Genomic DNA, 15708 nt, shown 5'->3' on the forward strand with positions numbered 1-15708 from the left:
TCTGGGGGCCCCAGCCCTGCTCCTGGCGTGCAGTCTCTCCTCCAGCACTGCATGGGTCGGGGCCCTGCACCACCGGAAGCCTCCTCTGGGTGCCTCTGAGGACCGCTTTCTTCACTTCTAAAGGCCTGGGGGCCAAATCCAGCCCTGGCATGTAGTAGGGGTGAAGGACTGGCAGCAGCACTGGGGAGATGTCCCAGGTCCTGACTGCATCCTGGAGCTGGGGGTGGCACATGGGGCTCGTGGTGACAGTTTTTGCTCCCAAATGGAGTTCAGAATCAATAAACAGGAGCCAGCTCTCTCCAGCCCCTCCCAGCCTCCTCTCTCCCAGCCCTCCCCTTTCTCACTTCACCCGCCCCTGCCTCCTGTCCTTTCCTTACCCAGCCCTCCTCCTCACTCTGCTGCACTGTTTCTTCAGCTCCCCCAGGTGCCCTCTCCACCTCTCTCCTCCTTTCCCTCCTCCTCTACCCTCTGCCTTCCCACCCTCTCCCCTGTCCGAGCAGGTTGGTGCGTAAGGAGTCTCTCTGTGCTTACCTCTGGGGCCACAGGTGCTTTCCAGAGTGTCCAAAAGTTTGGGGTCAGATCCCAATTGGAGGGCATCCTGAAGGAGAAGTGGTTTCCTCGGCTTGACATACGTGGCCCAGGAAGGGTTTTGTCCTAAATGGGACACTCAGTGGACCGGTGTCCTCTAGACCCCCTCATCGAGGGAGAGGTTGGGGCTGGGGCAGGGGCAGTGGTAGTGGAGAGGAAGGATTGGAGGAGTCCAGGAGAGGCTTGTGCAGGGGGCTGGGGGAGCAGCTTTTTGGGGAGGTGGTGGGGAGTTGTACGTGTGTGGCATGTCTTATTCCTGAGTACCTCGAAGGCTCTGGGTGCACTGTATGCTGTGGACCCTATTTTGGAGGGTGAGCTTGGGGGGCAGGGGTGTCTGTGTGTATGTTGGCCATTCATGTCCTATGATCAAACGTGTGTGTGCACGCATGTATGCCCCGTGAGCATGTGTATATGCTCCCCTGAGAGTGAGTTGGTGTGCCAGTGTCTGTGAGCACATGCATACATGTATGTGTCTGAGCCTGTGTGCCTACCCGCACAGTGTGCCCGTATGGGCACGTGGATGTCTCCATACCCAAGCCAATACACATCTCAGTGTGCACGTGCGTTGCGAGGGGTGGTGCAGAGGTGGCCGCCGCGGCATCTCAGCAGGCTGTGCCAGAGAGCATTATTGGGGTTCATCCGGGTGGGGTGGGCGGGGAGGAAGAAAGTGGCCTCTCTTGCTAGCCTCAATCCCGTTCCATTATTCAGCAGGGTCCCTTCTCCAGGAGGGGGGTGCAGGAGGAGCTAGCGTGTCCAGGCGCGGGGGAGGGGCGGGCGCGCGCAGAGGAGAGGCGAGCGCCGAGCGGGCTAGCCAGGTGCCGCGCGGCGGAGCTGCCCAGCGCCGCCCGCAGATCCGGAGCCGCTCTGGTCCCTCCGCCCTGCCCCCTCCTCCTCCCGCGCTTCCCCTCCCCTCTCCGCTCTCCTCCTTCCCTCCCTCCCTCCCTTTCTCCCTCCCTCCCTCTCCTTCTAGCCCTCTCAGCCACTGCAGCAACACTTCGCTGCCTCCATCTCTCCGCCGGAATCTCGCAGGCTCGCGCCTTTCCTCGGCTCAGCCCCGCTCCCCTCCTCTCCTATCCCCTCCTCTCCTATCCCTTCATTCCCCCCCTCACCCGGATTTGCTTCCCTTCCCCCTTCTCCCGCCCCCCCCTCCCCCGGCCGCTCCCTCCTTTTCCCCGGCCTCCGTCGGGCGGCAGCGGCAGCAGCGGCGCGGCCGGCCCCAGTCGCCGTCGGTCTCCCGCTTTCGGGGGAACCAGGCCTCCGTCCCTCTTCTCTCCTCCAGCCCGCACCGCCCCCCTCCCCAGCTCGGTTTTTCCGCAGGATTTCCCTCGCCCTCCCCTCCCTGCTTGGCCCCCGCGCTCCCCTCCCTCTCCACTCGGCACCATGCCCCCTCCCCCGGGCGCTCCCCCGGGTTTCTGACGGCCCTCTGCGCCGCTCCGACCCCGCCGGGATGCAGAGAGACCCCTAGCTCCTCGCGATGGACCCAGGCATCCTGGACCTTGGCGTTGCCGCTCCGCGGACCCCCGATTTCCCGGCGGGATCCAGTTGATTTTGTTGGCTCCGGACCGAGGCTTGGGCCCTGGTTTACCTCCGCTTCATCCCTATCCCGCTCCCGGAGCTCGGAGCCGGAGGGGGGCTTCGCGGGGCTGCGCAGCCCCGCGTCCCCGCCCCCGGCCATGGGGCTGTGAGGCGGTCGCCCCCGGGCCGAAATGCCCCCCGGGGGGAGCGGGCCGGGGGGGTGCCCGCGCCGCCCCCCGGCCCTGGCTGGGCCCCTGCCGCCGCCGCCACTGCCGCCGCCGCCACCTCTGCTGCCGCTGTTGCCGCTGTTGCTGCTGCTGCTGCTGGGGGCGGCCGAGGGGGCCCGGGTCTCCTCCAGCCTCAGCACCACCCACCACGTCCACCACTTCCACAGCAAGCACGGCACCGTGCCCATCGCCATCAACCGCATGCCCTTCCTCACCCGCGGCGGCCACGGTAAGTGGCACTGTAGATGCCGGCCACCCGGTTGGCCCGGGGGCGGGGGGCGCTTCCCGTGTGCGCAGCTGGGCCCCCGCGGGCCCCACCCCAGCTGTGCACGCCGAGCCCGGCCCCTCTGCTTTGCGTCCCGGAGCCCCTTCACCTCCAATCTCCAGCTCCCATCATCTCAGCCCCACCCTTGCCTCCATCTCTCCTCTCCCCCATCACCCTCATCTCTGTCTTCAGCACTTTGCTTCCTGGCCTCAACTAAATCTGCTTACCCCTAGGTCTGGTTCATTATCTCCTTCTATTTCCTTACCCTCCCCGCCCTGTCCGTCCTTTCATCCTCTCCGTGCAGCTCTGCCTTCCATTTCTCTTCCGCATCACCTCCTCCATCTCGGCCCCTTATCTCTCCATCTGTCTTGCCTCCACCTCTGCCTCACCCTCACCCTCACCCTTCCATCGCTGGTCTGTCATCTCTCCCCCTTCACCTCCCTCCCACCTCTGTCACATCTGTCATCTCTGCCTCTGACATGTCTCTTCCTCCTTGACCTCTTCATGTATGTCTCTGTTTTACCTCCATCCCTCCAGCACTCTTCCTTTCTTTTCCCATGACTAGCCTTCCATCACCTCCCAACTCACTCCACTGTCCCACCATTCTCCCATCCTTGTTCCCCCAGTCTCTAGTGTCTCCCTTCCATGTCCCCTCATCTCTGCTCAGTCTCTACCTCTGACCCCCAGCATCTCACCTCTGTAGGCCCAGCACTTCCCGTTTCCAGGCTTCCCCTCCTGTGTCAGTCCTCTGTCGCTGTCCACTTACAATCACCTCCTATCTCTGCCCCTCATAACCATCTATCGAAAAACTTAACCTTCCTTCTCAGACCCCATCACCTTCTCATTTCCATCCTTCCTCAGTCCCATCTCAGGCCCCCCATCACTTCATATCTTAGACCCCTAAGATTCTCTGCATGCCATCTCTTCTCTCCCCTGTACCTGTCGCCTTCCATCTCTGTCCTCCATACTCTGTGCCCCCATCACTCCCAAGCTCTGTCCTCCCCATTACCTTCTACATCTGACCTTCTTCACATTTTATTTCATGTCATGTCAGCCCCATCCCTTTCCACCTCAGTCCCTCCACATTCCATCTCAGGACTTCTGTCACTTGCATCCCAGGGACCTCCTCACCTCCCATTTTAGTCTACTCATCACTTCCCATCTCTGCACCTTGTCATTACCTTTCAGAGGGTAGCCCCATTACTTCTATCTCTGTACCTCTCTCACCTCCCATTTCTGTGCCTCCATCCCATCCCATCCTATCCCATCTCATCCCATCCCTGTGCTCTCAACACCTCACATACCTGTCCTCCTATTCATGTCCTCTCCCCTCTGTGCCCCTCTCTCCTCACCTTCCATGTCCGTCGCCTCCCATTGGGGTTCTCTGACACCTCCATGCTCCCATTCCCTCTCATCGCTGTGCCTTCATCAGTTCTCGCTTTGTACCCAGGTGGCCTCCCATTTCTGCACTTCTCTCCCTTACTATCCTTGTACCCTCATCACTTCCTGTTTCTGTCTCTCCATCCCCTCTTATTCTTTACTCCATTTTTGCTCCTCCATCATCTCCCATTCCTGTATTTTCACCCTTCCCATCTGTGCCCCTGGTTGCCTCCCCATTCTTGCTCCATGCCAGTCCCTCTTTGCTTCCCAATCCTGCCCCTGTATCACCTCCAATCTTTCTGCTCATTTGCTGGTCTTCTTCCTTTTCTCCTACTTTATCTTTATCTCCCTTTTCATGCTTCTGTTTTCTCTTCATCCAATTTCCCTGGAGTACTTCCTTCAAACTCTTTCCTCCATTCTTTTATTCTCTCATCCCCAATACAGTTTGCCTCATCTTATCTCTGTCCCACCTGGCTCCTCTCAGGCAACACTCTTCAGTTTCCTTCTCTTCTTCCATGACCCCACCCAACCCCTTGCTCCTGGACCTTAACTCCCTCCCCCTCCCCAGGAACTCTCTGGCTCTTTGTTACCTTCCTTCCCCTTTCATTGTCTCCTTCTGGCTCCCTTGAGGCCCAGTGTTGCCCCCAAAGGTGCCCAGATAGGCCATGGTCTTTCTGGGCAGTGAGGCAAAGAATGAAGGAGTCAGATAGGTAAAGGAAGTCAGGGATACTGGGGAGCTTTGCAGGATGAAGAGAGTGTGGAAGAGGAAGGTGTAGGAGAGAGGAACTGGCTGAGGAACCCTGAACTGGTAGGAAGGAGGGCCTGGGAGCCAGAGTGCCCAAGGAAGATTCCGTGAAGGAGCAAAAGCTGGACAGAGGGAATGAAAGTGGCCAGAAGACTATGGAGGACAGGGTATGGAATGTTGGCCTTAGGATCACCTCAGAGACGGCCACCCCTTTGCTGTGCAGAGGAGAAAGAGGACCAGTGCCTAGTGGAAACAGGAAGAGCCATCTGGAGGGTGCTCCAGGATGGTGATAGAAGGGGGTGGGAGGTGTGGGGGAGGAGCCTGTGAAGGGTGGGGCAGCTGAGAGGAAGGACGAGGGCCCAAGGAAAGGAGGAGAAGGGGTGAGGCCACCTGTCCTGGCTGAACCCCACCTTTGCTCCCGTTAACCATTAACCATGGTGGGAGAGGTGAAAAGACAGGCTCTTCTTGGGACCCTACACTTGGCTAGAGGACCAGGTCAGCTCAGGAGGCCTTTCCAGGCCAGGCTTCCTCTCTGCCCAGTGTCTCCCTAGCATCCCCAGTGGGAGGCAGCCTCTCTCCTTTCTGCACCAGCTTCTCCACTTGCCTTCTTTTGGGGTCTCACTGTGTTTCTACTTGCCTTCTCTCCTCTCTTCTCTTCACACCATCCCCCATTTACCCTGCCATCCCCCACAACCCTTCCTGTTACATAATGTCCTTACCTGCCAGTCACCCATTGCCACTCCTGTACCTGATGTCTGTCTGGGGCATGGGAGGACTGGCACACCTGGGTCCTAAAAATGAGTTGAGCCCAGGGGTGACACTCTCCTGGTCCTGGATCCCCAATTCTGGTTTCAGAGTCCTTGAGGTTCCTCCCACCCCACCGTGTTCATTTCTGGTACTCTCGGGCCAGGAATGGAGTGGTCAATCCCTGCTAAGTTCTGAGTCAGTAGCTTCCATGGGTTCCAGGTTTATCACTCCAGCTTATAAAGGGGGCTAGCATTTATTTTGATTCTGAACAGGGTGTGTTAACTTGGATTTCTGACTGGATGGTTTATGGCCAAGCAGGGGGTTAGGAATTGAAAGGCTGTGTTCTGGGATCCTAGATCAAGAGACAGCTGAGCACAGGGATCTAGACCAGTAGAGATCTCCCCATCTGGGATGTAAAGGTTCATGTACAAAGCGCTGGTGTGGGCTGTGAGCACTAGGGCCATGGCTCTTCTGGGTTGTGCAGGATGTTTTATCCTCTCACAAGGCTAGATCTTCCAGAAGGTTTTCTTTCATGGCTTCAGATGCTGCAGGCACACAGGCAGGCAGAGGTTCTGCACATGTAGTTGTAACCACAGGGGCATCACTGCATGGGTGGTTTTCCACATGGATGATTATGTTGTTTGGGTCTGGGTTAGCTAACCATTATTAATGGTTGGTTGGTTTTTTTCTAGAATGCAGGTGTGTGTGGGACTGCATGGAATATTCTTGAACATTTAGAGTATTTCACGGGATCAGTGAATTTCTGGGTCTAGGAGGTATTGAGAAGACTATATTGGACATGGGCAGAAGGTGCCAGAAGGTGCCGAACCTGGGCCTATGGCATCTTGTGTTTGGCCAGAGGCTCTCTTGCCTTAGGCTTCAGGTGTGTAGTTCTCGCTGAAATGTTATGCACAATTCAGCTCACTGATGGTTTCCTAGGGAGGTCAAAAACAACTGGTCTACACCACCCTTGGGCAACATTTTTGGGCCTTGGCTTAGGCCCCTCTTGCCTTTCAAACCCTTTCTGGAGCCTGTCAGGTTCTAGATGTGGTGTCCTATTTTGGGCTCCGTGTCTCCTAGAAGACAGCTGTGCCTTCCCTGGGGGAGTCCGTGGGCAGGGCCAAGGACAGCTTACCGGGGTGAGAGGCTGAAGGCGCCTCCGGAGCGCGGCTGGGGAGGGGCCTGGCGGAAGCCACGCCTCCCAGCCCCGCGGTCTCCCGAACCCCAGCCTTCTGCGCTCCGGAGGCAGCCGCGGTGCTGGGGAGAGAAATGTCTCCCCAGGGTAATTACTGCCGCCCCAGTCTAATAAACCATTCATCCTTCACCTCTTCTGCCCAAGAATTGTCTCTCAGCCCCGTCCCCCCACAGTGTAATAAACGCCCTTAGGCTTTAACAGACCCGCCCAGCGTAATAAACTGGCAGCAGTGTGAGAACAGCTGGGTGATAAATCCCAGGGGAGGTCTGGGCTTGGGCAGCCTGTGCGCCGCGGGCCTCAGGGGCGGGGACGCGTGCGCCCTGTCCCACGCTTGGCCAGCCCCTGTCCTGGGGCCGCCTTCCCTGGTCTGTCTTTGTGCCTTCACCGCCATGTTTCCCGGCTGCTTCGCCTCCTGTCGGGGGTCTGCCTCTCCACGCTGGTTCTTTGTGTGCAGCTGGGTGCGTCGCCGCCTGTGTGTGGGTGTGGGGCCTGGGGCTTGGGCGCTGGGCACCGCCTCTGATCCCTCCTGCCTCACTGCCTGCCCAGTGGGGCATTTGGCCGGCTTTTTCCTCCCGCCCTCTCTGGGCACAGACAGGGCCCTGTCCATGCTGATGTGCTTGCTGTCTGGGATCTGGGGTGGGAGGTGAAGAGAAAGGGCCTCTTTTCTCCTAGACCTGGGGGATTTTGAGGCAGCCTGCAGGTAGACTTGGTTTCCTTCGCTGGTCTGAGGGACCAAGAAACCCAATAAAGCCTTCTCTGAATGGGAGGCCCTGGAGCCCAGGGGTGAAGAGGCTGCAGCCTCTGATCAGGAAGGTGAGGGTAGGAATGTGTGTGGAGGAAGGTCAGCATCTCTGCTGCCCTGGCCCGCCCCACCCCCCAAATTCAGATGTGCAGCTTGTGTGGAGGGGGGAGGAGGACCCTGGGTATTACAGTTGTCATGGAAACAGCCGATTTTCCGGAGTGCTGCAGTGCTGGGAGTGGAGAGACTGTTACCGGCTGAGGCCTACTGGGCTCCCCACCTCCAGGCCCTGCCCTTCCAGGCAGGTGACCACATGGGGTGGGGGTGGGGCTCACTGCATACCCCACTGTCAGCCAACTCTCCACCCTCAACTTGGGGCCCCATCCTGAGGGTTCAGTGCTCACCACTGTGCTCCAGGGCCCTCAGGTAGAAAGGACACCTGGGTCTGGAGAGGGCAGAGCCAAGCCCCCTCTGTCTGCTGGGGGTGGTTTCTTGGCCACAGGCAGAGTTGAGATGTCAGTTATTAGACATCCAGGTGGTTCTTTCCCTCCTGCCCTTCCTCCCAGGGTCACCTCTCACTCTGGGGAGATGGAAGGTGTTGATGGTGGGTGCTCTGGGGAACCGCAGGGGGACCCATGGCTCCTGCTTCCCCCAACCCCCTGCTGGCCTCACTACCTCTTTGGGAACCAGGCAACAATCTTCCTTTCTCTCCTCAGCACCTCCCTGGGCCTGCAGACGGTGGCTCCCCCCGAAGCACTTAGGCAGCCCCTCCCCTTTGGGGTCCTAGGAGCTCCCTGGGATGGAGCCTCCTCACCCCTGATTGCCCCAACTACAAGGGGGTTCAAGTCCCTGAGGTGAGAGACCCCGAGGTACCTGAGGGAACCCGGCCTAATGTTACCAACTGGGCCACCTCCTTGGCTGCTGGCAAGGCCTGCTCCTTAGAAGTGCTGCAGGCCCTCCTGCCCGCCCCCTGCAGGCTCCTAGTTCCTGACTCCAGAGTTCTCCGACCCCCAGACTGACATTTTCTCCCTGTCTAGGCTTTTGCCCTTAGGCCTCATCTGTTTCTCTCCTTCTTTAAGTCCTCCCTTGAACCCCTCTCCTCACAAGAAGTGCTTTGTGAGGAGTCGTTAGTGGCTAATTATTTAATTAAGCATTTTATGAATCTCATCTGCTCCATTTATGTTCTAAAGAATGCAAGATTGTTCTCTTCCCTTCCCTTCTCTGCAGGCCATGGAATACTAGTCCTCCAGGCCTCCCAGACAAGGCTCCTTTCCGGGAAACTGGGTGACCAGCCCCCCACCCCCACCCCCAGAGAGCTCAGTCAGCCGCAGGAGGGAACATGGCGACTAATGGGGTTTATTTTGGGGCTGAGATCGTTAGGGACCTCACACCCGCCCCCAGCAGCCGGCTGGCGAAGAAGAGAAGGAGAAGGGGAGAGAGGGTGGGGTAGGGGAGGGCTGGGAGAGGGAGCCTTCATCTCCGGCTCCCACTCTCCCGTTTCTCTCACTTACACCCCTCTCTGTCCTTCTCTGTCCATCTGTCTCTCTGCCTCCTTCCTCCTCTGGCTGTCAATCTCCCCTCTCCCCCCTCCCCCACCCCCACCCCATGGCTGTCTCTTCCTTTCATGGCAGGGCTCCAGGACCTTCCTGCTTTGGGACCCAGGCAGCCCCCTGGGTGAGGGAGGAAGCAGAGAGTCCTGGGCAAGCCAGGAGAGGGGTGGGGATGGGAGATGTTGGAGGGCGCCAGCTCTGGCCATGAGTCAGAGCTGCACACAGCTCTGCTCATCTTCCTGCCATCACCTGGGGTTCCTTGGTGCCTGCTCAGCTCTGGCCCCAAAGAAGCGCACACCTTGGATCTGTCACCTCTGCCAGGCCTGGGAGAAGTGGAGCTAGTCAGGACTGGGCCCCCTGGGTCTTTCCTGCCCACAGCACTCTTGTCTTCTTGGTCTCCTTGCAGCTTCTCTCTGGGCTCTCTCTCTGTGTCACTCTATTACCTCTCTATTTTGCTGTAATTAAAGCTAGCATTCTTGATGAGGCAGCTACATCTGTCTGTGCGTGTGCACAGGCTCTCACCCAGGCACCCGCCTGCTAACTTCTCCCTGGGGTGGCAGGGCTGGTGGCTGCTGTGGGTATCACAGCTGAAGTCCCACATCTAGACCTGGGGTTCCATCCCTCTGGTCACAACCCTGAGGACCTGCTGACCTCGTTCTCCTGATGTCATTTCTTCTTGTCTCCCTTTCCTTCTCTCTGCAGCCGGGACCACATACATCTTTGGGAAGGGGGGAGCGCTCATCACCTACACGTGGCCCCCCAATGACAGGCCCAGCACGAGGATGGATCGCCTGGCCGTGGGCTTCAGCACCCACCAGCGGAGCGCTGTGCTGGTGCGGGTGGACAGCGCCTCCGGCCTTGGAGACTACCTGCAGCTTCACATCGTAAGGACCCTGGGCCCCAACCCTTCAACCTCAAGATTCCTGCTCCCAAATCAGTTCAGCCCCTCATTGCCATGGGATCAGCACCTCAAGTCTTCCCTCATGGGGAACCCTCAGAACCTCTGTTCCCTCATCGCTGGAGCTTCCTGCTAAGAAGTTCTGCTTCTGAGACCCTTCCCTCTCTCAGTTATTCACCAAGACTCCCAGATCCACCCGCCCATCTGATTCGAATTTCTCCAGCTCCCCACTCCCTGAGACCACCTGTGTTTTCTGACCTTCCTAAAAGTAGTCAAGGGCCTCTTTGGGACTTCCAGGCCATTCTCCTGTAGCCTTCGGAGGTGTCCCACATTTGTGACTTCCCCTGGGCTGCTGCCTGCTCACTCCTAGACCAGCTAGGCCAGCCCACTGTGTCCTGCACCTATTCCTGCCCCTCCTTCATACCTACCTGCCCCAGGGCAGTCCACCCTTGCAGCTTCATCTTGCCTCTGGATTCTGCTCCTGCCTCTATGCTGCCCTTGACTTCTGCTTCCGTGAGCTTTGCCCTCCCAGCAGCCCCTTTACCCTGTCTCCTTTACTGCCTCTCTAGCCAGGTTCACTCCTCACTGACCTCTTGGCCCAGCCCCACGTCCTCACTCTGACCTCAGCTCCCACCTGGCTCTGCCTTTCTCTGCTCAGCTCCACAGGGAGAGGCCCTAGCCCCTCCCTGTGCCTACTACCCGCCTTGACCTTGGTTCCTTCCCAGGGTCTCCCTCTGGGCCTCCTACCATATCTGCAGCTCCTTGACTCACCGTTTTGAGTCCTGTCGAACTCTAGTCTGCAAGTGGCCCCTTTTCTTTCCCTGCCCTTTCCCCCATCTCTGGCTCTGCCCTACACCCTTCCCTACGACCTCTGGTATTGCTCCATTTCATTTCTGGTCTCAACCTCTCCCCTGACCCCTCCTCACAGTCCTCAATGCCGAGCCTTTGCCCTCAGTCTTCATCTGTACATTTCTGGTCCCTAACAGCCACCTTGTTTCCCTGCCTGTATTTCACATGCTCACCCTGGCCAGGACCCCTGTGCTGTGGGGATCAGGCAGGCTGGCCAGGCTCTGTGGGCTGGAAAGCTCTGGTTGAGGGACCCCTGGCTTTCAGGAGGGCATAGTTAGTGGGAAGGGGAGAGAGGAAGCCAGGGGAGAGGCTTGTTTGGGCTCTGATCTCTCCCCATCTGCTTGGGAACGCAGCCACTGGCCTTCATTACACAATAGCTTTTAAGCATCCCAGGTCTGCACCCCACCCCACCCCAACACCAGGGTGTGAAGGAAGGAGCATGAGGGGAGACTTCCTGTGGGCAGAGCAGAGCTGGGGTGGAAGTGGCAGCGGATGAAGAAGGGGTGCAGAAGGAGGACTAGCAAGCAGGACAGTAGTCAGGCCCAAGAAGAGGCCTGGAAGTTCTGTACCTGTGTCAGCGGGACAGGCAGTTATCTAGAACGGCGAGAGGCAGCTGGCAAGCGAGAGACAGAGTGGCTGTAGACGACAGTGTGGGACTGGATGCACGGTGATGTGTGTCAGGAGTGACGGCTGTGACAGTGGGGGATGAAGACAGAGACTGGGTCTCATGATTTCTGATGGAGTGTATCTATAGATGTGTATTTCCCCATGGAGTGGTGTTTGCAGTTGTTTCAGTTGCCTTTCTGGGTGGCGGGGTGTGACTGGGTTTCCCTGTGTCCTCTGTGAGTGAGGGCTGCTCCTTCTCTCTCTTCTCCCTCATGCGAAGCTCTGCATGGCTTGCGGTAGATGGTCTGGGTTTGAATCCCAACTTTGCCCTTCCTTGCTGTCTTTGTGCAAGTCACCGCAACTGTCTGAGCCTCAGTTCGCCCGTCTATGGAGTGGCATAGGAAGAGGACAGAGGGATGTCGGGAGGTTGAAGGAGAGCACTTACGTGAAGCACGTAGGGAGCATGCTGTGTTAGTTAGTATCCTGACCATCTCTGATCAGCTACCTAGGCAGGACTGTGTGCCTCTGTGCCTGTTAGGTTAGGGCGTAGGGCTCCCCCAGTACTGAGGAGAAAGGGTAGGGGGATCAGGATGCGAGGAGAAGGCATTTCCTCCTTTTCCCTCCCAACAGTTGTGAACAGGCCTTAAAGGTGCAAGGCTATGGAGGAACAAGTACTGGTGCCAGGTATGGCAGAGGGCAAGGAAGACGGGGGTCTGCCCGAGGGTGGAGAGGCCTGGCAAGGGTGGGGATCCATGAGAGGAGCCAGCCATGAGGTGGGAGTTGGGCACCAGATGGGCTGAGGCCACCTGGGGGCAGCCCCCAAACCCCTTCCTCCCCTGGTGACACATCAGCTCCCACCACAGCGTCAGTAGCAGCTCTCAGAGAGTGGGGAGGCGGCAGCAAAATAAGAGAAGAGCAATTTGACGTTTCTAATAAAGCGTCGCTCCACTTTGCCAAATTAATTTTGACTCCCATAATTATTTGCTGTAGGAGCGGCTGCGTTCTCCCCACCGCCGCCTAATGAGGTAATTGGGGAATTAGGAATTAATGACTTTAACAGAAGTGACAACTGACTTCACACTGGGAGAGGCTCTGGGGAGCTGCCTCTCCCCCGGAGTGCAGAGCCCTGAGCTTGACTGCCTCCTAGGAAACCCAGGTGTCCTGCCTCCCAGCTCCCTGGCCGGCACTCTGCCAGCCTGGCTCTCAGACTGCGTGTGCTCCTTGACCACCATCACTGCCTGGGCTGAGCCTGTGGGGAGAAGTCCTCAGAGGAATCCAGGGAGCTGATACTATTCTGGGTGATATTATTACTAACAATAGTACCGAGGAGGATCGACTGTTCCCTTTCCGTGTGTGGGGAGCAGATGATCAGCCCGTCTCCCTGGGGATGTTGTCAGTCTGTGGGTGGTGAATGGGTAGGGCTTGCTAATACTCTTTGTTAGGCAAGCCCAGCCTCAGTTTCCCTGCTTTACTGCATCTGAGGAGAGAGGCTGCATGCATGTATGACTGTGTGCATGCATGTGTGTGTTAGCGTGCATGCATGCATATATGTATGTGGTTTTCCCAGGTTCTGAGAAGCAGACAACTGGACCCCACAAGTGGGAAGGGATAGAACATGGGTCTTCTGAGCCACAGCTGCAAATCTTGTCCCCCAACTCTCTCTGCCAAACCCCAACCCTTGCCCCATCTGTGAGCCACCCCTGCCAACACCCCCAGTGCCACCAAGCCTCTCGGCTCTGCTAGATGCAGGAAGGAGGTGGCAGCTGAATGTTCCACATGTCCAGGCCAGACTGGGGCAGTCTTTCAAGAAGACCCCAGGAGTGTAGTGTGTTTCTATGATGGGTTGGGTGCCTGAGAGTATGTGAGCCAGGGGGTCTGAGTGAACCTGTGTGAGTGTCTGTTCCATGTGGGAGGAGGGCTGAGACCACGTTCAGGAGTGTTGCTAGGAGGTACAGGGAAGTGAAACAGGGGCTCAGGCTTAGTGCCTAGTGAGCCTTCATTGGCTTGGTTAGATGCCTTTGGTCTTGAAGGTAGGCCTCAGCAGCCTCTTGGATCTTCCCACACCCCCACCTCCTTGAGTCAGGGTCTCCCTAGACTGGTGGGCAAAGGGAGAGAACACTGGCTTTGGAGTCAGACTAGCTGGGGTTCAAATCTGGGGCTTCCTTCTCATGAGCTGCAAGATTTTGAGATGTTATTTAACTATGCTGAGCCTCAGTCTCTTTCTTGATGAAATGGGGAGCTATGAGCTTCTTCAGCGGGTTGGTGTAGGGAAGAGAGCATGCGTGTACAGTACCCACACAGGGCCTGGCATGATTTAGGGTTTGGTGAAGCCCTCCCTCTAGCACCACCTCCACTCTAGCACCACAGGCAGAACTCTTCCTGGGCTGATCCTGGGTTGCCTCTGCAGAGTGTCCCATGGGCCTGGGTCCCAGAGATTGCTTAGGCTCTTTGCTCCCCTTCCCCAGGCCTCCATCCCTGTCTGTCCTCTGCCTGTCCTTCCCCAGCCCCTAGCTCCACCCCCTACCCCAAAACCCCCAGATCCCCTTTCTTGGTCAGTCTAGCATAGTTTGACCCTCAACTCTTCTGGTGTCCATCCCACCATACACACAGTCCACACCCCCCACCTCCACCCCCATGGCTGCAGAGGGCCACCCCCACACTCAGAGCCTGACCTACTTTGGGCCTGAGAGGCTGCCAGGAGAGGCATGCTAATGCCCTGGTGTGGGTGGAAGCCCCCTGGGGGCCTGCTTGGTGCAGAGCATACTAGGGAGGAGAGGCTGGAGGCTGGGGACTGGGGAGGGGCTGGGGGTCAGACCTTCCTCTGGCAGAGGCCGGCTTCTGTGGACTTCTCTGCTGATCTTGCCTTACAGAGGCCTCTGCCCTCCATGCCCTGAGCTGGTCCCCAGCTTGGCCCGATCACCCGTCTGGGCCCAGTGGCCCTTGCACAGAGTAGGTGCTCTGTGAATACTTGTGAATATCCAGGACAAACCAAAAGGCAAGAGACAGGTGTGGTTAGTGGAAGGTGCTCCGGTCCCAGGCTCTGCACTCCACGGTGCCTGCCCCCACCTCCAGCCTCAGGTTACTCCCTCGCATGCGGGGAAGGGGAGCGAGCCTGCCCACCTCCTCCAGCGGTTGAGACCTGGGAAATGTGCCTTAAGTGCTGCGGAGCTGGGCTAGTGGTGGTCACAGGAGTAGCCACTAGAAGGGATGAATGGTTGCTCCCTCTGGTCGCTGACCTCCACCTCCCTGTCCCCAGGACCAGGGCACCGTGGGGGTGATCTTTAACGTGGGCACGGACGACATTACCATCGACGAGCCCAACGCCATAGTAAGCGACGGCAAATACCACGTGGTGCGCTTCACTCGAAGCGGCGGCAACGCCACCCTGCAGGTGGACAGCTGGCCGGTCAACGAGCGGTACCCGGCAGGTAGGCGGCGCGGGCCCGCGGAGGAGGCGCGGTGGCGGGGCGGGTGGCGTCCTCTGATAGGAGTGCGGCCGCACCGGGGCGGGGCTAAGCGGCTGTGGGGCGGGGCTACTGGAGAGACGAAGCTTGCGAGGCAGGACTAGGGCAGGGGCGTGGCTAGGAAAAGTCGGGATTTGTGGGGGCGGGGGCGAGACCGTGGTGGTGCGAATGCGCACCCTATGGGGGAGGGTGCAGGGCTGAGCTGGGAAGGCTGCAAGGCCAGGGTCCAGTTTGGGGGTGGGGGGAGAAGTGGAGGGAGGGTAGAGGTGAGGAGAATCCGATGCGATTGAGGAAATGTTGAGTTCAGAAATGAGGCAGACAGATGCAGAAACAGGAGAGAAAATCCAGAAGTAATATAAAACGTGTCTTGGCAAGGAGACAGGGCTGTTACCACGGGCAGAGCCCAGGAAAGAACCGAGGTCCTTATAAAGAGCAAGTCAGAGATCCATATTAGGAGATCTAACGAAGGAAGAGGAGTAGCCACGGAGACTCAGAGAAAAGGACCCCCAGTGTCCAAGGTGGTGAGGGACATGGTGAAAGGGAGGAAGAGACAAGTGACAACAAAAATGAAACACAGGGTCACGTGCGTTCAATAACCTTTGTTGACAACCTACTTAGACATCAGGGCTTGTGCTAGGTCCTGGGCACTCAGTCCCTGCTTGCAGGGAGCCTTGAGAATGCAAACAGACCAAGTTCAACAGGGTGACAGCTGTGGCGGCCAAGGACAAACCAAGGTCTGAGGAGCACAGGAGAGGGACGGAGATGAGGACACGGAAGAAATGAGGAGGCAGAGACTCTGAAAGATATTGAGGGAGGCAGAGACAGAGCCTTAGAATGAGAGGAAACCGGAGGGGAAGCAATGGAAAGATACGGAAATAGTACTGAACTAAATGCAAAGATGAGGAGAGATGTGGAGAGGTAGATGGAGATGCTGACATGC

General features: G+C 58.0%; 1 protein-coding gene across 33 annotated transcripts in view; it reads left to right on the forward strand.

Annotated features, from left to right (window-relative positions):
• NRXN2 (neurexin 2) overlaps window positions 1-15708 on the forward strand; it is a 118160-nt gene that overhangs the window by 79211 nt on the left and 23241 nt on the right. For 28 of the 33 annotated variants that reach the window (XM_054441132.2, XM_054441150.2, XM_054441151.2 and 25 more), the window contains 2 exons: window positions 9654-9835; window positions 14561-14732. In XM_054441132.2, coding sequence (XP_054297107.2) covers window positions 9654-9835; window positions 14561-14732 — 354 coding nt within the window. Of the gene's footprint in view, window positions 1-1534; window positions 2560-7618; window positions 7707-9653; window positions 9836-14560; window positions 14733-15708 lie in introns of those variants that run through there. The other 5 variants (XM_054441160.2, XM_054441162.2, XM_054441161.2 and 2 more) reach the window with 3 other exon arrangements.

This window comes from Pongo pygmaeus, chromosome 9 (genome assembly GCF_028885625.2).
Source record: "Pongo pygmaeus isolate AG05252 chromosome 9, NHGRI_mPonPyg2-v2.0_pri, whole genome shotgun sequence".
NCBI classification, from domain to species: Eukaryota; Metazoa; Chordata; class Mammalia; order Primates; family Hominidae; genus Pongo; species Pongo pygmaeus.